Genomic DNA, 20,424 nt, shown 5'->3' on the forward strand with positions numbered 1-20,424 from the left:
TTTGGAAGTAAAAACAGTTATTTGTAGTAGGAATGGGAAAATAATTGGATTTTATCTACCGAAACTTGGTAATGCTTCAACTTAAATGAGTAGAGAATAAAATACAACCTAAGTACAAGCTTTTGAAGATTAACTCGCAGAGCTTAGTCATTTATGGACATCTAAGGTTGGCAGTCTTAAAGGACTTGATTTTCCACAGTTCTGTGCTTACAGTTTTCTGAGCATCCTTTTTAAGGGTTACCAAATCGGTCACCATTTTCTAGTCACCATTTTAAAGTTTTGACTGTTTTCGTAGGAGTTAAACCATTGATTTTGTCACTAAACTTTAAAATGTAAGTGCTATGCAGTTGTTTTTTCTTCTCTCCAATCTGAAACGTACCTAAAGTTCATATACATTGCATTAGGTAAGATCGGAATAGAACTTGATGATTCCTGAAGTTTTAAGAGATGCACATTTAGATAAATCTGATTCATTAACACTTTGTTAGCCTAGAAAATGTTGTTATTTTTATTAGCTTTCGCAGGTTTGCACTCTAGTAATAGATCCACACAGAGAAGGCTTTCACAACTAGGAAATTGTTTCATGACAAACTAGGATCTTGACAATTTGAGGACGTGTAAAGACTTCCAGAAATTGCTTTGGAATGGGTATCAGCGATCCAGGGAAGCAAGCCACTGAAGGTAGGGCATTGTATTTGAAGTCCATAACATAACGCTAGGATGATTTTATCTCCAACCCTCTCCAGAATAGGGGCAGGGGATGAGAGGGGAAGGATGCTCTCCGTGTTCTCGTTAGCAGAACTGAAATTGGATTTCACGAGCTTGAACAAAACGCTGTTCAGGGAGAACAACGGACAAACAGAATTAGATCTGCACAGGCTTGAAAAGAGTTAGTTGTTGAGAGGGGGTGACAGGAATGTCAGTGAAGAAAGGAAAGAGAAGAATCTGGAGAAGTCTTATATACTTGAACTTGTATTTAGTCCAGTAATGATAATTATGTTGATTAAATCTCAGTTGTATTTATGGAGAAAGTCTTTACTGAACAGTTTATCTTCGATTGCTAATGTTGCGGGGGAGGGAGGTAGAAGGAGAAGATCACTGAGTTTAGAGACTTTTATTTATCTCAGCCTACTTTTAATTTTTTTCCGTAAAATTGTACCTTGTCTGATTGTTAGGATGATGCTAAACTTAATGAGGAGTTTAAAACAAAACAAACAAACAAATAAAAAAAACTCTTTTAAATGAAATCAAATAGAAAAGACTGGAAGGAAAATGAGATCACTTTTCCCCTTTCATCTCCTTAGTTTCGGAGTACCATATTGAACTCATGTCTAGGTTCGTATAAGAACAAACTTACTGCATGCAGTTTGAGATCTTGACTGGAGTGCAGGCGGTTTGAACGAAATAACCGGTAACATCTGATTCACTCTTGATTACACATGGATTCAAATGTTGCAGCCTAACTAATTGTGCTGTTTTTACCCTGCTGGGCAGCTGAACTCCAGTACAACTGCTCTCTCACTCCCCCTCCTCCTCATAGACAGGGGGAGAAGAGAGTACGATGGAAAGGATGGAAAAAAGGGAGGGGGAGATAAGGATAATTTAATTAAAGTGAAAAGGAAGAGGGAGAAAACAAGCAAAAGCCGCATGGAAACAACAGGGGAAGAAGGAAAAACAATTATTCTCTAATTCCCACCAATGAGCGATGCTTGGGCCCATCCTCGGAAACAGGGCCTCAGTACATATAGTGGTGGTTTGGGAGGACAGATGTCTTCATGCAGAGACACCCTCCGCCCAACCCATTCTCCTTCCCCACCTATTACTGCAGACTGTGACACTACATGCTGTGCAATATCCCTTGGGTCGGTTTAGGTCAGCTGCCCTGGTGCTGTCCCCTCCCCACCTCTTGCCCACCCCCTGCCTGCTGGCTCTGGGGAGTTTGGAGGGAGTCTGGATGCTGTGCCAGCCCTGCTCAGAAATTTAAAATAAAAATAAATAAATAAATAAATAAATAAAATAAAATAAAATAAAATAAATAAAATAAAATAAATAAAATAAAATAAAATAAAATAAAATAAAATAAAATATTGGTGTGATAGCTACAAGTTGGCTGTTCTAGCTACAAGTGCAGAGTACAACCCTTATATAGGCCCCTGCAGGGAAAGTTAACTCAATCCCAGCCAGACCCAGTACACTAATGTGTATGAAGTATAGAAAAGGTATAAAGGTGCAGAAGAGAAAAATGCAAAACAACACAGGAAAACAAGCTGAACCCTAGTTCAATCCGCTCATAGTCCAAACCTGGGAGAAAAAGAAAGAAAAAAAGAAAAAAAAAAAGAATACTGGTTTAAAGCAGCAAAGGCAGGAACAAGATACAGCAGCCACACTTCTGTGAGAAACTCCATAGGCATGCAAAGAATATCAGCTCATACTCTGACAGCCCAGTTTTGCATACTGCAATCCCAAATATGTTAGGGAAAATAAGTAAATAAATAAATAGATCATCAAACCAGCCACACACACAAAATGTACGCATGGAGGAGAAGTGGGTAAATGTGTGTCTGATGCTTTGTGAAAAACCTTTCCCTAATATCCAACCTGAATCTCCCCTGACGTGGCCTTATGCCATTCCCTAAGGTCCTATCGCTGGTCAGCAGAGAGAAGAGTCTCCCGACAGTGAATTTGTAAGATAACGCAATTGACTCGTAGTCAAACTCAGATTCCTTAACACGTTCTTTAACTCCAGTGTGTGAAGAACAGTCCTGTCGAGGCCTACTGTGGCTTGTAAGCCTGAGCAAGACTTAGGTCAGGCGCAGGAGTAGAGCACACACCCCAAGACGAGCAGAGCGGGACATGCACTTCCCTCGACCGTCTAGCAGCGCTGTGCCTGCTGCACCCCAGCATACAGTTGGCATGCTGGTGACTTATATTCAACTTGCTGCTGACCAGAACCCCCAGATCCCTTTCTGCGGGGCTGCTCTCCAGCCTCTTGTCCTACAGCCTGTACAAAGAGCCAAGGTTGCCCTGTCCCAGGTGCAGGGTCCGACACCTTCTCTTGTTGAACTTCATGTGCTTGGTGATGGCCCGGCCCTCTAACTTGTCCAGACCCCTCAGCAAGGCCTCTCTACCCTCAGCGGAGTCAGCAGCTTCTCCTGATTTAGTGTTGTCTGGAGATTTACTTAGTATGCATTTGAGTCCTGCGTGCAGATCGTTTTTGATAACATGCAGAGAGGTGGCCCTAGAACAGAGCCCTGCGGAACCCCGCTAGTGACAGGTCACCAGACTGACATAACCCCCTTTGCTACAACCCTTTTGGCACAATCCACCAGCCAGTTGTTCACCCATCATATTATATGATGGGTGACAGACAGCAGAGAGCAGAGCTCAGCAGACAGCAGAGCTCAGCGCCTGCCCCTCCGCTCCCCTCGGGAGGGAGCTGCAGGCCGCCAGGAGGTCTCCCCTCAGCCTGCTCTGCTCTGGGCTGAGCAAACCAAGGGACCTCAGCCGCTCCTCATATGTCTTGCCCTCCACACCTTTTACCATTTTCATAGTTTCCTTTGGACACTCTCTAATAGCTCTGTGTACTTCTTATTTTGTGGCACCCAAAACTGCACACAGTGCTTCAGGTGAAGCCACATCAGTGCAGAGCAGAGCAGAGCAGAGCAGGACAATGCTTTCCCTCAACCGGCTAGTGATGCTTTGCCTGATGCACCCCAGGGTACGGGTGGCCCTCCTGGCTGCAGGGTACACTGTTGATACATACTCAACTTGCCACTGACCACAATGCCCAGATCCCTTTCTGCAGGGCTGCTCATCCCCCACTCTGTATGTATAGGCAATGTTGCCCCCACCTAGGGGAAGAATCCATCACTTATTGCTGTTAAATTCCATACAGCACTGATTGCCCGGCACTCTAACTTGTCAAGATCTCCCCACAAGGCCTGTCTATACTCAAGGGAGTTAACATCGCCTCATATTTGGTACAATCTGCAAACTTAGTGTGCATTCCAGTCCCGCATCCAGACACTACGTCCACATCGAACCGTTCCTTTACAAAAAGAAACCCACTTGACCCTGTAGAGAGGGGTGTGATTGAAAAGGCTTGGAGAACATCACTGCTTTTGGTGAGTTGCTTTCTAAATTTCTCAACTGTCGAATCAAAGCATAAGAACCAAATCAAAGAAACAAGGGCTTGTACATCTACCATTTTATGTCATTAGCAAAATCTATATAGGTTTTATTCTGGTTGGACCTGCAGAGCAGCCTCTGGGAGACTGCTGACCTCAAGGAGCATCACCTGGGTACATAGCTACTCCCTTGCAAAAGCAGTGCTGTGCAAATCACGGAGCATTTACAGGAAGTGGCAGCAAACTAGGAAGAGATTGCTACATTCTTTAGTTAACATTGCTTGGGAAACTGATTTCCCTCCCCAGATGGAAAACGCACAGGGACATCAAGGAGGCCAGAAGAGAGCTATCACACAGGGAAGAGGAAGCAAGGTCTAGGGAAGAAGCGATCCCCTTTAAACACGGCTTTATGTGCTTCTTTTGAGTCGAAACACCCGTGGTACAGCACCAGCAGCAAGTGCTGGACAGCAACATCTGGCTGTTCCACTGTGATGTCACTCTGATGACGGGTGGGTGTCATGGTGATGCTCGAGCATCTCCCACCACAACGCCCAGACAGACCAGCTGGGTCTCGCTCGCTGAGTGGCAGGACGAAGACTAAGCTGGCCACTGAAATGGCTTCAGGCGGAAACTTCAGTGAAAATGAGATAAAAGAAATTAAGAGGGAGCCGCTTCCAGCAGAAACTTCACCTGTTCAACCAGCTCCAGACAAGCTGGTTGAATCCTCAGAGTCCCCTTCTGCTGAGCCTCTGGGACAGCACAGAGGAGCAGCTTGTGATGGTGCTGCAGCATCAGTAAAGGAAGAAAAGGATTGGCCGGCTTCCACTGATAACTGTGAGAGCAAACCCTGCAGTTCTTCTGAGGAGAGCGCTGTCAAAGCCAACGTCTTCTCCTTCCTCAGTTTCCCAGAGAAACTGTGGCAACTAGTTGAAAGCAACGAGTTTAAGACCATTTGGTGGGGTCACTGTGGAAACTGCATTGTGATTGATGAAGAAATATTTAAAGTGGAAGTGCTGGGAAGGAGCGGGCCTCAGAAAATTTTTGAGACTGAGCGTATGAAAAGTTTCATCCGTCAGCTTAACCTGTACGGATTTACCAAAATGCAACAGGACTTCCAAAGATCTGCCTCACTTCCTGAATTCCTGGCAGAAGAAGATGCGTTTTCTGCTCACAGGAAGGTACATCACTTGCTCCACACACGAACCAACACTCACAATATTCTAGTGGGAGATATGGGCGTAGGCCTTGGCAATACAGGAGATGAGGATGACAGTAAATGTTCTAAATTTAATGTCTTTCTCAGGCTGGTGTGGAGGTATTTTTCAGGTGGCGTTGATGAGTGGTAGAAATGTGGAGACAATATATTTGGGTTATACTCAAGGAGTTTAAATTCATGGAATGGAAAGATAAATAAATCAGGCTATGATGAGTCTACTCAGTTGAATATATTCGCAAGAAATCTTGCTGTGCCATAGGTGAATTCTTTTTTCAACCGTGGGATGCATATTAGCAGTGTAGCGTTACCTACCTGTTAGTTCTACCCAGAAGCATCTGAAAAGTTATGGTATCTGGGTTTCTTGATCAATTATTTTTTATTATTTTTGGAAAATGTTAGCAACTAACTTTCCTCCTTTGCATTTTTTAGTTACTCCTCTACCACAACCCCAACTTCAAGAGAGATTCTCCCCACCTGCTCGTCAACTGCAAGCGCCGTGTTGCTCTGAAGAGGAAAGCCACGGCTGCCCATGCAACGCAGGCGGCTCTGTATGGAAACTGCCCCAGCAGCAGCCCAGGCATCCAGCATGGGTGGGGAGCAGATGCCGGGGAGGAGAAGGACGGGATGGCAGCAGCTCCAGCAGAGCACACGCAGACAGCAGCCCCCGCAGGGCCCCCACTCCCAAAGCGCCAGGCAAAAGCCACCCCCCAGGCTAGCGGTGCCCATCCAGCCTCAGGCGTGGATGCTCCCTCCCTGCCAGGCCCCGCTGCAGAGGCAGCAGGCAGGGACGAGCAACAGCCTCCAGCCTCCTCCCAGCTGCCACCACGCAGCAGCCCGAGCCCATCTGCCTCTCCTACTCCCACACGGCACTACTTTCTGCCTCTCATGGGAGCCAGCTCGGCACCTACGCACCAAAACGCGCCAGCTCCACGGATTCCCTGGGCCACCATACCTCCCTTCCGTCCTTTTGCAATTCTTGGGCCGGCAGCAGCCTCTGCCACGGCCATGCCGAATCCACCCGACTGGCAGCCCTCAGCAGCCCCACACTGCCCAACTTGCACCTGCAGCCCAAACAAGGCAGCTGCAGGCAATGGGCTGGAACCCTAGTGCAGGACCCTTTGGAGACAGTGGGGAGAGCGGCACCCAGTTACAGGTCCCTAGTTGTCCCTAGTTGTTCCTAGTTGTTCATAGCTGTTCATAGTTCATAGGCCGATTGTTTTGAAAATAATTGTTTGTATAATAAACCTTTTACAGTTCTCCTGTGTCTTTTTATTATTATTCCTATATACATTTTTATGGTGGAATCTCAGATCGAGTTTGTATTTCATTTCTCAGAAGGAAGGAGAAGCAACTGTTCTCACATCCATGTAATGGTTTTCTCTAACGGTCAAGCTCCAGGTACTTAGCCATAGAGAGTAAAAGGCTGGGTAATGTCGGCATGCTGCATGCACCGAGGATGCTCTTCCTAATGATGACTTCTGAGGGCAAGTTGAGAAAGTCTAAGTAACAGCATTTTAATTACAGAAGACTCAGAAAGGGAATGTCACCTTCATAGTAGGATGAATGCTCACAAGGGGAACACTCTACATCGCCAGGCAGTAACAACCTGTGCTGTGATTTCTGAGCTAACATTCATGAGGGAGCTGAGAAATCAAGTGCTTTGGAGAGGCATCCCTGAAAAGCAAGAGAACAGAGTTCAGAAATGATGAAACTATGTATATTTAAAATATTTATATTTATAGAAATGTTGGACCACTTGCCGGGTAAGGAATTGGCTGGATGGTTGCGCTCAAAGAATTGCAGTCAATGTCCAAGTGGAGAACAGTACTGAGTGGTGTTCCCCAGGGGCCAATATTGGGACCACTGCTTTTTAACATCTTTGTCAGTGCCCTGGACAGTGGGATCAAGTGCACCCGCAGTAAGTCTTCTGATGACACCAAGTTGTGTGGCGTGGTCGACACACTGGAGGGAAGGGATGCCAGCCAGGGGAACCTGGCTCAAGAGGTGGGCCGGTGAGAACCTCATGGAGTTCAACAAGGCCAAGTGCAAGGTCCTGCACCTGGGCCAGGGCACTCCCAAGCACAGATATGGGCTGGGTGGAGAATGGGTTGAGGGCAGCCCTGAGGAGAAGGCCCTGGGGGTGTTGGTTGATGAGAAGCTCGAAATGAGCCAGCAATGTGTGCTTAAGGCACAGAAAGCCAGCTGTATCCTGGGCTGCATCAAAAGCAGGGTGGCCAGCAGGGCGAGGGAGGTGATTCTCCCCCTCTGCTCTGCTCTCGTGAGACCCCACCTGGAGCACTGCCTTCAGCTCTGGGGCTCCCAGCACAAGAAGGACACAGAAGTATTACAGTGAGTCCAGAGGAGGGCCCCAAGGATGGATCAAGGGGCTGGAGCACCTCTCCTGTGAAGACAGGCTGAGGGAGTTGGGGTTGTTCAGCCTGGAGAAGAGATGGCTCTGGGGAGACCTTACAGCGGCCTGCCAGTACCTGAAGGGGGCCTGCAGGAAAGCTGGGGAGGGACTCTTGCCAGGGAGTGCAGTGATAGAACAAGGAATAATGGTTTTAAACTGAAAGAGGGTAGATTTAGATTAGACATTAGGAAGAAATTCTTTACTCAGAGGGTGGTGAGGCACTGAACAGGCTGCCCAGAGAAGCTGTGGATGCCCCTCCCTGGAGGTGTCAAGGCCAGGCTGGAAGGGGCTTTGAGCAACCTGGTCTGGTGGGAGGTGTCTCTGCCCATGGCAGGGTGGTTGGAATTAGATGAGCTTTAAGGTCCCTTCCAACACAAACCATTCTGTGACTCTATGATTCAGAATCTAGTAGTAAACATATTCATAGCAAAGCACTTAATTTGAAACATGCAGTGGAAGTGGGTTCTTAAAAGTATTTTTACCTAACTTAGAAAATTTCCCCTTTTTTAAAATTACTTAACAAGTCATCAGTAAAGTTATGACTTACTCTCCCAAAGACCACACAATTGCATCAAATGTCCTTTTAGCTTACTAGGGAACCATTTCTCTGCCAGAGAAAAATATAGCTGGGGTATCAGAGTTAAATTTTCCATTAATTCCGTTTTCTCTTTGGCTAGGCAGCCAGAGTTTGGATTTAGCATATATTGAAATTTCTGGCACCTTAACTTATCCTGCAAAGCGGTTACCAGACTGGACTCATTCATTAGGACATTCAGCTATAATTAATCACTGCTCAGGTTTCACCCTCTGCTTCACAACAAAGCCAGATAAATCCTCCTGCTGAATTAAAGATCATTTTTTTCTTTTGTTTTGGCACACATCTGACTGGCAGTTCAGAAGCACGTCTGAACTGTCAGTAACTACAGAGTATGCAACAAAATAGAGCTGGGGCAAGAACAGTACCTTTAACAAGACTGGCAGAGGGACTCTTAGAAGACTAAGAGCTTCTGTTAACCCTCAATAGTTTCAACTTAATTTTGATTAGCCCCTTTATAGGTAGCACTTTGATATGATGTTACCTTCTTGTTTGCTGCCTGCACATTTCAGGGTGAGCAGTTTTTGAAGTGACAAGAATATAGGATGTATCCTATCCTAGTCTTTAATAGTGTCTTCAAAACTTATTTCTGATGGAGTTACCTATTAAACAGTGTTCATTGACACTGTCTTTCAGGCCCAATGCTCTCCTATTTAAGAGTTAATATATTATTAATTTAAATGTTCTGGAAGCTGACTACATGCAACCCAAACATAAAATGAAGATTTTTCTGGTCCCAAAGACGGTGTTAACATTTTTGCCCCTTAAAGTTCTGCAACTACAGTTCACTTTATTTTTTTTGCACGAGATGTCATCTGCATTCCACAAACATGAAAAGTCAAGTTCTCTTGCGCTAGGAGTGAAGTTGCACATTTTGAGTGCTCAAAGACCATTCTGCTGTTATATGTGGTCCTCATCTTTACTTTCCACAACCCCAGATACCTGTAGAACCAAGCTGACAGCCTGATCAACGCACTACTTTAAATCAAATAATTTTTCTGGGATACTTTTCAGACAAAGTTACATTTGCACAAGGCTCAACTTTACTGCAAGAGCTGATTGGCAAAAGACAAATGTGAAATTGTATCTGTGGTGAACTAATCAAAGCCACACAGCAAAAGAGCAAACACAGCCTGCAGCCCTTCTGTGCACTCACCACATCTCACTTTCAGTGCCGAGACGCAGACTCCAGTTTCCTAAAGGAAGCTGCATACCAGTCCATAACTTGCAAATGTGTCTGCCAGTGAGACACTGGAGTCCAAGCCTTTCACAACCCTCACAACAGTAGAGGTTATAATACACAGCGTCTCGCAGTCAGACCAAGTAACATCCTCTACCACATTAATACTGACTTGTCTTATTTTCAACAAACTGCTATGTTGCAAAATAAAGATTAACTCTTCATACAGCTACTCAGAAGTTTCCATGTGACAGGCGGAAACACAAGATTATTCTTTTACTTGGCATGCAGTAAAAACAGGAGTTCTGCAGCACGAGGTGTAGAAGAAGTTTGTTGATAAAGAATTATGATGATGATCATTTTCCCATGCTCACTGAACAAGCCGGTTTCTCTACAGAAGGAAATTCGCTTAAAATATGCAAGTTTACTATTGTAGTCAGATTGATGTAATTCCCTGTGAGGCCAAATTCGGATTCAATTGGTACATCTTACACTGCTGACCCAAAAGTCTTTTAGTGACATAATGTTTTTTCCATCTACGAAGTGTCCAAGAAATGAGAGGTATATAAAACATTTGACTGTTTTCCCCACAGTGTTCACATAGATTCTCTTTTTCTGGAGGTCATAAACTAGCTGGTTTTGGATTGAATATAAACATCACAGATATGCAATCATTAAAAATTCCATCCAAATCCTCATTCTGGATTTAGTGTTTATACCACAAATAGCCACCACATGTAACATGGACAACTCAGAATTGCCAGTGTGGCGTCTTCACACCATCCAACAGTCCTCACAAGATCCTTCACCAAACAGTTCAACACACAAACCAGAAGAACACAAGCACCCTCATCCTTAAGCTCCTTCTTAACATAATGAAATATCCTACTGTATACCACTTGGAGGGACCATATCATCATCCTTTAGCAGGATCTGAGAATGGCTTCAATTTCAGGCAACTAAATCACTTCAGTGTTCTTTGCCTAAGTATCTTTATGCATGTATGTATCTACCTACATGTATGGATGGGGTGTGTGCCTGTGCCTGTATTTATGTACACACTAAATCTAAACTTTTAACTTTGAAATTGACTGATAGGTAGCTGCAGTAGACCTTGTACGGTGCACACTTGTTGCTTCATAGCTGGACTGTACCTGGCATACATTCTTTTTCCCCAGGATGACTAAAGTGACTTTGACACAGCCAATGGGGCTTGTGATACTGCACTTACTCTGGGTGGGACAGTCTGCAGGGCTGTGATATAGTTCTCCAGAGCAATGCGGCGACGGTCATTCAACATGGCTTCCACCCGTGCCATGTGAGTCTCCACCAGCTGTTGTCTTTCATTTGCTGCTTCTTGTTCCAGTGATTCCACTTTCTCCTGAAAATGCTGAAAAAACACCCATCACAACAGGAACAGTGAAGACATCAGCAGACAAGCGCAGATGTGAAAACCTTTGCCTGCAAATCACCAGTATGCTTCCCCATGACAGTCTGCCTTGGCTTCCAGAATCTCTGTACTGAATGCACTGTTTATTGATTTCAGCAGGAACCGCTGATGTCCTCTATTCCTGAACACCTGGTCACATTTTATTAATCAAATATTCCTTACATGTTCAGCACAACCACCAGTGAATCCTTCATTTGACCCCTCGGACTGTTCAACACTAAGTAATTCAGTCTAGAAAAAGGTGGGAGTTTGGCAAGCACTCTCCCCCTGCAATCATGAAGGCTTTCCACGTACCAAAGTGACTTTACAAACAAAACTACCTGGTGGGGAAAAAAAAAAAAAATTCAAGCCATACAGAGTCACTATAATTGCTTACAAACTGGCCATCAGGAAGAAAAAATGAGCTCAAACTCATTCCAATAAAGGAAAAGTTTCACTGGGCAAAATATACAGAGTGCAATGTTGTGGGATTTAATATGCAATGCAGTCTGGTTCTCAGTGTTACCTTTTTATAATTTTGCACTGAATTCCTCCTAGCAGTACTGAATAATACCTAACATTGCCACAGTGGGTTTCAAGGAGTGTCTGGCTTGTCAGAAATTTTGAATTATAATATTATTTTGATAAAAGAATTTCTGACTGAGGGTTTCTTTCAGATAAAGTTGATGGTGATTCCTTCCTTAAATCACATTTTTCATCTCTGCTTTGAGATTAGGTCCTGAAGCTTACTAGTTTATCACACCCTAAATTTTGAGAAGGACTCACAGGAACTGAGTTTTCAGTTCTCACTGATGGCAAATCGAAATTCAAGTCAAATTCTCTCTCTCTACATACACACTAGTCATCAACTCACTAGTTCTGCACTTCTGTTCCAGAGACTGACTGCTAAATACAGAGACACCCAGCAGCCTCTAACAGCTGGAAACAAAGATAGCAACAGCAAGAGCAGAAAATAACATTAAATTCCCATATAATTATGTTTTAAAATTATACCACCACTCACATCCATTGTATTTCAACTGCAGCCCCAGCTGTAAGGTTGCAGTAGCATTCTCCTTTACCTGGATAACAGCTTTCTTGTCAGCCTTTGGCAAGTTCTTTGCTTGGCGTTCTGCTTCTTCCCATTCTCTCATGACCTAACAAAGAAAACACGGAGTATGACTTTCAAATTTTCCTCTCTTGTCTCAGGGCCCAGAAACAGCCAAGCACTGTAGCTCAGACAATCATCTTTTTATATTCCTCCCCTCCTTTTATCTCTTTAAAAAAGCAGTTACAACATTTAACAAAGGCAGAATCCTGTTATTAAATTAAACAAGAACTGAACCACTGTGTCTGAACATTGTACCAAGCTCTTATGAAACTTCATGGTGAAGCAACACAGCAGTCAACCAACCCTCAAGCAAAGGAAGTGGAAGCCTCTACAGTGGACACACCAACCCCTCTTCATCTCAGACAAAAAGGAAAATGTTTCCATCTTAGTGTACGTCCTTGGTCAAAAGAAGCAAATTTCTGCTCATCTTAAATGACTTTTCTGGGGGGAGGGAGGTGGGAGGAATCACATTTTTTTTAGATTTATTTGGACTATATCACTGGCCTTTGAGTGGGACAGATCAGGAATTACATACAATTTGTGCTAGTCTGTTCAACAATAGGTGCCAAGCATTTCGAGAACTGAATATACTTTTGTCTCAAGTACAACACAGACAGAAAAGATAATCTAGAAGAACTTTCAGTGTTATTCCTTTCAGCAATACACGAGGCCACATCCTGCATAACAGAGGGCAGTATTTCAATAACCTGGAAATGAGTTACTCTCAATTAGGCATTCGTGACATCTGAAACCTTCTCATGGTCTTATTTACGGACTTTCCTCACTTCATAACTGGCACATACTCCTCACGCATACTCCTCAGATAATACTTTTATGGAGTAATTGCTGTTGCCAAATGCAGTGTACACAAATATGACTTGTTTATTTGCAAGATTAGCACAACGTCAGAAAACAAAAGAAACCTATAAGCAATTCCTCAAAACACACATTTCCCACATTTCCTCTTCTTTCTCACCCAAAACCATACTTTCATACCATTTATAACAGAAATTCTCAAACATACCCTTTCTAAAGGGGATTTAAGAAAAGCTCAGAGCTCATACGTACAACTGAAATTTCACCAGGATAAATACCAAAGGCAAAGTATATCTGATGTGTCTCACGTCTGCTAGTTGAGCCTCAACCACTCAGCTCCTGCCTCAGGCTCCCTAGTTTTCCAACGTGCTGGACATCATTAATCAGATTCTTTCCTGGACACGTTGGAGAGTGCTGGTGGTGCCTGTGCCATTTTACAAAACCTAAAGGCTCAAAGGAGGCTTTTACAAGTCCCATTTCCTGAAATGTAATCCCCTCTCAGTCCTATTTGGTTGTAGACCCTAACAAATAATCAGCATACAGACAATGGCACTCAATACTGACTTCATATGTGAGATCTTATTGTCAAGTTTTCAGCTTTCTTTTGACTCAAACCTTGGGAATTTGTTTCAAGACAGCAATAAAGCAGTCATAGTAAAAACAGGCCAGCATACTACCAGTGCAATTATTTTTCAGTACGAAACTCTGGCCTCAATAATGGCTCAAATGAGTGGAGAGAGATTTGGATAGGCAAATGTGATTCTCAAAACTTTTATGTAGGAAATGGTTTTGTCTACCTCTGGGCTTCAGCAGCAGCATGGTTAGACAGCAGTTGCTGTAAGTACAAAGGCCTGAAATCACTTAGGACTTAAGTTTCAGCTTACAGTTCCCAGAAAAAAGATGAGTGAAGTTAAGATTGTGATTTCTAAGAATTATAATACAGCCTAAAAATACCTCTTCAATCTACGTAATCTTTTAATCAGATAAATACATACCAATGTGTAAATTGTACCTAAGCTCTCATGAGGTGAGAAACCAAAATTTACAAGAAGACATGAAAATTCATCTGCAAAGAGTTGTAGTAAGCAGCTTACAAAAAGAGGATGTGCTGTGCTGTGCACTCAATTTATAGGTTGAACCATCTCTGTTACTTTCTTAGTGCACAAAAGATTGTACTGCTTCTCCAACAAAGCGGTACTAAAGAACACGAAATGACAATGCCATTTAGAACACTGTGATGTGTTCTTGAAAAAAAAACAACACCCAACTTACTAGTGTTCAGAGTGCTGCTCTATATGAAGTGCACATAGGTATTAATCTCTTAATAGTGCACTTAGGCCATATGATTAAGGTGGCCTAGAAAATGTAATTCATAGACACAGGCAGCATCTTTCTAGAGAACTGGAATGTCAATAGCGCCAGGGTGTGAGCATTACAGAAGACCCACAAACCATGGCATTAATTCAAGTGCTAAACTACAATGATACGTGTTAAAGCTTGAGCATTGACCTAGATTGGCAAGTTTATGATTCTCTTCTCCCGCCCCTCCTTTTATGCCTTCAAATCACATCTCTGACATCTGCTTAATACTCTTTTTCACTATGAATGAGCAGTGAATGGGTTTTCAGAACAACAGCTCCTTGCAATTTTATCCCCAAACTAATCTTGAAAAATTTAAAGGCAAAGACACTCTGCTAATCCATATGATGAAAACTAGTATTGTGGGTAACAGGATAAAGAGACCTTTGACTAGATCAGGTCTCTCTGCCTATTTTATTTCTTCAAGTCTTTTAAAGCATTGAAGGTGGGATGACAAACCGAAAGGCTACACAGGTAGCTGGGAGGAATGCAAACTAAGGGATTCAGAGTCCAGTTCAAGTATGAGAGCGAATGGCTTGTGAAGAAAAAAAGAAGAAAAAACAAACAAACCAGAGTGACATGGCTGTTTTCAGAAACAATATTAATTGTAAAGATTGCAGAAACTCTGCTTTGAGCGTTGTTTTTTTGCAGTTGGGAAGATTTCAATGGTTGAAAGGGGTGTGGGTGGGGTAAGAGCGTGTGGGTGTGCTCTAACTGGGGACGTAGCTGCCCTACAACTACATATGGGCAGTTCCTACCACCAAGAGAAAAGTTGGGCTCTCACTGAAGGCCAGACCTTCACAGAATTATGAGTGATTAACAAATGTATGACAGTACTCTGTGGGAAACCAACAAGCAGAAAGGAAACAAAGAAAATTAATTTTCCAGATATGTATGTGCAGAGAAAGGCTGAACTTGTCCACTGTGCAGTTATAAACCTATTCTCCTTTACAGAAAGCACAGACCTATCAAAGCCACACAGATTTATGGCTTTTCAAGGCTTGGCTGCTTTATGCCAGGAAAATGACAAGTTCTGGTTGAGATTTAAGAAGCAAGCTGTTTCAAAGTCAAACTTCTTCAGAACTCAGGACTTACTGCCTTGCAGACTCCTTTTGAAATCGGGCTGTAGGGGACAGCAAGAGGGAAAAAGGAAGCAAGGAAAGTGTCATTCATTATTAAGAGCAATGCTAAGTACAAAAATCTCATTACACTGAAACCAGCAAAATTTATTCCCATTTTTTTATGCTGGTGCACAGAAGCACATCTGCAAGGAAAGAACTTAGACATTTGGGTTACACCAATCACATCAGCAGAGGTGTTTGACTGAAGGCCTGCATAGATAGAATGTCAAAGTCATCACAATATGGTGACTACTTTCGTCGAGGGCTTCTCTTTCACATTTAAGTCTTGACCTTTTTTCTGGTAATAACATCATTAAATCTCTTCAAAGAACCCTGAATGTAACTGAGGGGGGTAACTACTACTAAGCTGACAGCTTTACAGAAGTAAAGAGCCCTCACACGCAGTAACAGAGACAGTGTAATCCAGGGAGTATGGTACTGTTGGTACTAACAAACCAGCAGACCTCTCAAGGATGCTGGAACAAGCAGCATACAATGATCCAAAGTGGTGGTGAACAGCCAGCCAACTCTTGTTACCCACGTCTGCTTACAGATGAACACTATCAGCTACTATGGGTTTGTTGATGTGACCCTACCTGATGAATATAAGAAAGAAAAGAGCTTTGATATCCCTCTGGCACCCCTCCAAATTATGCACTGATGGGTGTCACCCTTGGTATGAGAGAGGAGAGATGCTTTATACTATGTAAGAAACTTTCTTCTCCTCTCACAGTTACTAAGGGAGACTTCTTCCTATAACGTTTTGAAATGTATGTACATTGTATTGCATACAGGTTGTGAGGGGGGAAATTGAAAGTAAGCAAACCCTGATTAACTGAAACTGTATTCAATGTATGGAAAATATCTTCTGAGTTGCTTAGAGGACTAATCTTCCTCTCCCAGGAGTCTAGACACAGACCATGCATTTTAATGTACATTATTTGATGACTAACAGGATCAAACACTTTGTTTTAGATGCATTTTGTGTTTCATTTTTAAAACTATGCTCTCATCACAGAAATAAACTAAAAATCTTGAACACAACACTAGCTCTCACTCTCAAGTTCAAGCTGGTTGAGGACTGCAGTATTTTCAGATACTTGCCTTGGAAATGAACTTCCAAGAAGCACGACTATTCCGGGAGACAAGGTATCATTAAGTTCCTGTCATAAGTACTGCGCACAGTATGATACCCAAAACATTGTCAACAGCCATGGGAAGAATAAATATAAGACACCAGGACATCTCAAGATGTTTTAAGGAAAAAATGTGTAAATGTACTGCTTTTTTGAGTAAGGTTCAGTATCTGGTTTCTCCAGGCTATTTAGCAGCAAGTATTTAAGTGAGGGAACTGTACAAAAGTTAAGGACCTGGAAAGAGAGAAAGGGGAATTGTACCAAAACAGGAAACAACTAGGGCAGCCTGAGATAAATTAGCATATTTTCTCCCTGTTACATAGGAGAACAGCAAACATGTAAAGGTTGCACATGAATGGCTAGCCTGTTTGCATGGGAACACAGTTTTGCTGTTATTTAGAGTAGCATTACTTAGGAAAAGTTAAAAATTGTATGATAATGTAATGCTCTTTTTACAGCACTGCCTTGGAAAGATTGTAAGACTTGTTCCTCCAGATGCTGTGCAGATGTAAAGGCACAAAAAACCTTCACGTCTGAAGTCTGCAGGCATGGACACTTAAGAGCAGAAGAGACTAAAACTGTGTGAGGTAGAGGTGCATCAGGTCATTGTACAAGAAGAGCATAGACAACCCTAGTAAGAAAGTCTGAGGAGCTGTGAACGATGAACCAACATGACCATGCACGGAAGAAGGGTCTCTTCTCTGCCTGTGTATTTTTATGCAAGGGGAGAAGAAACAAGAGTTGTGACAATTTCATGCTGAACAATGGGAAAACTCAAGAAGGGAATACACAAAAAATCTGCATTTGCCATGATGACATGCTTCAGTTAAAATATTTAATCTCAATTTATTTTTTAAATGCTACGCTTTCCTACTTCTTAGATGATTAGGCTTGATACGTGAGCTAGAAAGCATGTTTTTTTTCATAATTAACTGTTACAAAATAAAGTGTGCATTAAATCAGTACTGTTTTAAAACCAGCGCATTTATTAAATAAATATCTGAATTTAGTTAATAACTGATTTACTTCTGATTATGTCATTTATCAAGATTAATGAAAGACTTGATCATTTCATAAAAACTGATCATCCGCTAAGACATGATCATTTGCTCTCTTTTAATAAAAGAAAAAAGGGCCTTTCTGCTCCTTTATTACCCCCATTTTTCAGCTTTGAAAGAACCAGACTTTGAGCTACTAAGCCAAAAATGAATAAATATGCTCAGTGCAGCTGGAGGGCTTAACTAGTCCACTCTACTCTCACTAGCGTGGACACGAAGGCTATGTTGTTTAATTTATTTGGCATTCTTTTTGATGTAACAAGTAACAGCTTCAAATTAATTTTTAGTTAAATACATATTAATAAAATTCCTGATTTTAAAGGCAATGTAAAAAGTAGTTTTTAAATAAATTGCCAAAAAACAGGCCAGTGGTACAGGACCCAGAGATACCACACTTCACATGAGAAACAAGACATGGAATGGTAAACTAACTGCTTTTTCTCCCTGCCGGTAAGATCTTTTATCTTTAAAACATTTGAAACATTAGGTGGGAGAAGTTAGCTCAGTGCTATACAAGACATTACTCATAGAAGGGAGACCTGATTTTTAAAAACTGAAGTTACCTCTCTTCTTAAAAGCTCTGCAGGTGTTCTGCATACTTCAAGACAAGTACTTTAATGTACTTTAAGCTGTGATTTAATCATCAGCATAGGCATATGAAAGATCAGTTTGATTCTCTTTCTTTCTTGAGGTACCTATTGTGATTTCTCAGATGTGATTTAGCTTGATGAACTGCCCAGAGTTGGGTTTTTTGTGTTTTTTTTTTTTTTTTTTTTTGTTGTTTTTTTTTGGTAAGAGTGACAAGGCAGTGAGCTGAGAGAGCTGACCTGCCTCACCCCACAGCTGTACGCTCATTAGTGCTGACAGGAAGGATGGCTGGGAACATCCTAACGAGGGCAGAGCACGTGGCAGTGCCAGCGTGATCTTCAGTCAAGCCCTTGAACCGCAGCCTTCATTTATCGAGTTCCCCGAAATGAACACGGTAGAGCATGCAGAGCATTTGCCCAGAAGCTTTCTGAGGCTACAGTTCAGTAGCTTTTCCAGTTAACTTTCTTAGCCTGAAGCACTGGTGCTGTATATCCTCCCTGTATGCTGTTTCTGGGTGCCTATGCATTTCATTAGTTCTTCTGCGCAAACCTTTCAGCTTTGCAGAAAATAAAAAAAATGCAGTTTTTACAGAAATATTGCCCTTAATTACTCAGCTCAACCTTTACACTGCATATTGAATTTTAGAGACAAGGGGAGGAGAATTTGAAGACTACTCCAGGAAAAGCTGCCATGTTTACTGTATGTGGTTTCAACCAGTGACTGCTTCATATAAGACGCCCTGGCCTATTTACTAGAAAAGTGCAAGATGTATCTACAGTACTAATAGAGGGGGACTTACTCTAAGAGTCTAATCTCAGGTTTACTCAAATGTTATAGCGAAAAGCTAAAGGTTAATGTGTCAGTAATACACAGAAACACTGAAAATGCTACAGGGGAAGAAAGTTACAAGGAAAAAATAATTATTAAAATATCTACATGGTATATGCAGTGCATCTGAATTATACTACATTAATTTCTCTGTTGTTCCATCCTAAAAAAAAATGCATCACAGGCTCTCCTTTAAACCTTTTATATTTTTTCACTGCTGTTCTTGGAGCGGAACTGTTGCAATTTTTATTGGTATTTCTGTTATAAAACCTGTTTCTGAAAGAACAGATATTTCTTCTCTTAGTGTTCAATAAGATTAAAACCAGCATGTAGTTTCAGGCTACACAGCTCTTTGGTTAAAGAAAAAAAGAGTTGATTCAGTTGGACTGGTTGAGTTCAGAAGCACTAATTTCTTCTCTTTGCCTTGGCTTTAGATGCATTTTATGTTACATTGAGGCTCAAGAGCATTAGATGAATATACGCAAGCTTATGTTACACCAGGGCATGGCCATGTATGCATACACCTGGAAAATGAAGCTGATTACAAGCAATCTACCTTAGCCTCTGCAAAGGAAGGATGAATAACACTGGTAAAGCTCTTTATGTAAATATAAGAATAGTATCACACACCAAACATTCTTCAACAAAGATGAGAGCAATTTTTAATTTTAATTTTTTTCTTTTTTTCTTTTTTTTTTCCTACCAGCATAAATAGCTGTAGCAACTTAGGGCCACAGCTGTGATCCAAGCACAAACAGATGACCTTGCCAGCTCCAGCTGAATTCTTAGATGGAGTCAGAAAGGCAGTAAATACAGCATTGCAGATGGGCAGGGCAACTGGCACAAGCCTTAGGAAACATGAAAATGAAGGTCGTCGAGCATCTTACAACTTGAGAGACAAAGATCCCTGCAATGTTTAGGGATAAATCTACAATTCTATGATAAAGAAATCTCCCCTTACCTGAGACATCCTTTCACGATGCTTGGCTTCAAGCCTCTCCTTGGCTTTCTGGAAATGGGCATGTTCATTTTCATCCCCGGGTGTCTCCAAGTATTTGTCAACAGCATCAGGAGTGCTAGCAGCTGTGGTAGGGACTGAGGTAAAGTTTTGAGAGAGGGAAGGGTGGAAGAAGAAAAGCAGAATTTCTACTTTAGTACAGATAAAATTTAGTTGAACCAGGCAAGAAACATCTGTTCTAATTTTCATCACAATAAAATCATTCATGTAGCCTCAGAGGAGTATATTACATGCAGCAAATTCATAGAAATATACAAATAAATAAATAAACACATATATATTTTCCCCCTCTCCCTCCTGTGTTATAATCCAGGAGAAACTCTTCAGCACAAGCAGAGCAGTATTATTCAAACAGGTTAGAAATCACTGCCCAAGGAAAGAATTAGAAGGAAAAAAAAAGCTTGGCAATGACTAAAGTACATAGACCAGCAG

General features: G+C 42.1%; 2 protein-coding genes across 5 annotated transcripts in view; one reads left to right on the top strand and one right to left on the bottom strand.

Annotated features, from left to right (window-relative positions):
* APP (amyloid beta precursor protein) overlaps window positions 1-20,424 on the bottom strand; it is a 222,842-nt gene that overhangs the window by 57,750 nt on the left and 144,668 nt on the right. For all 4 annotated transcript variants that reach the window (XM_066977765.1, XM_066977760.1, XM_066977753.1 and 1 more), the window contains 3 exons: window positions 19,936-20,069; window positions 12,040-12,114; window positions 10,760-10,918 (listed from right to left, as the gene is read on the bottom strand). In XM_066977765.1, the coding sequence (XP_066833866.1) occupies window positions 10,760-10,918; window positions 12,040-12,114; window positions 19,936-20,069 (368 nt within the window). The remainder of the gene's footprint in view (window positions 1-10,759; window positions 10,919-12,039; window positions 12,115-19,935; window positions 20,070-20,424) is intronic.
* LOC136789726 (heat shock transcription factor, X-linked member 4-like) lies at window positions 4,646-6,450 on the top strand. The gene is made up of 2 exons (XM_066990539.1): window positions 4,646-5,305; window positions 5,773-6,450. Exons 1-2 carry the CDS (start codon window positions 4,646-4,648, stop codon window positions 6,448-6,450), a joined length of 1,338 nt encoding a protein of 445 aa, XP_066846640.1.

The sequence above is a fragment of the Anser cygnoides genome, chromosome 1, assembly GCF_040182565.1.
Source record: "Anser cygnoides isolate HZ-2024a breed goose chromosome 1, Taihu_goose_T2T_genome, whole genome shotgun sequence".
NCBI classification, from domain to species: Eukaryota; Metazoa; Chordata; class Aves; order Anseriformes; family Anatidae; genus Anser; species Anser cygnoides.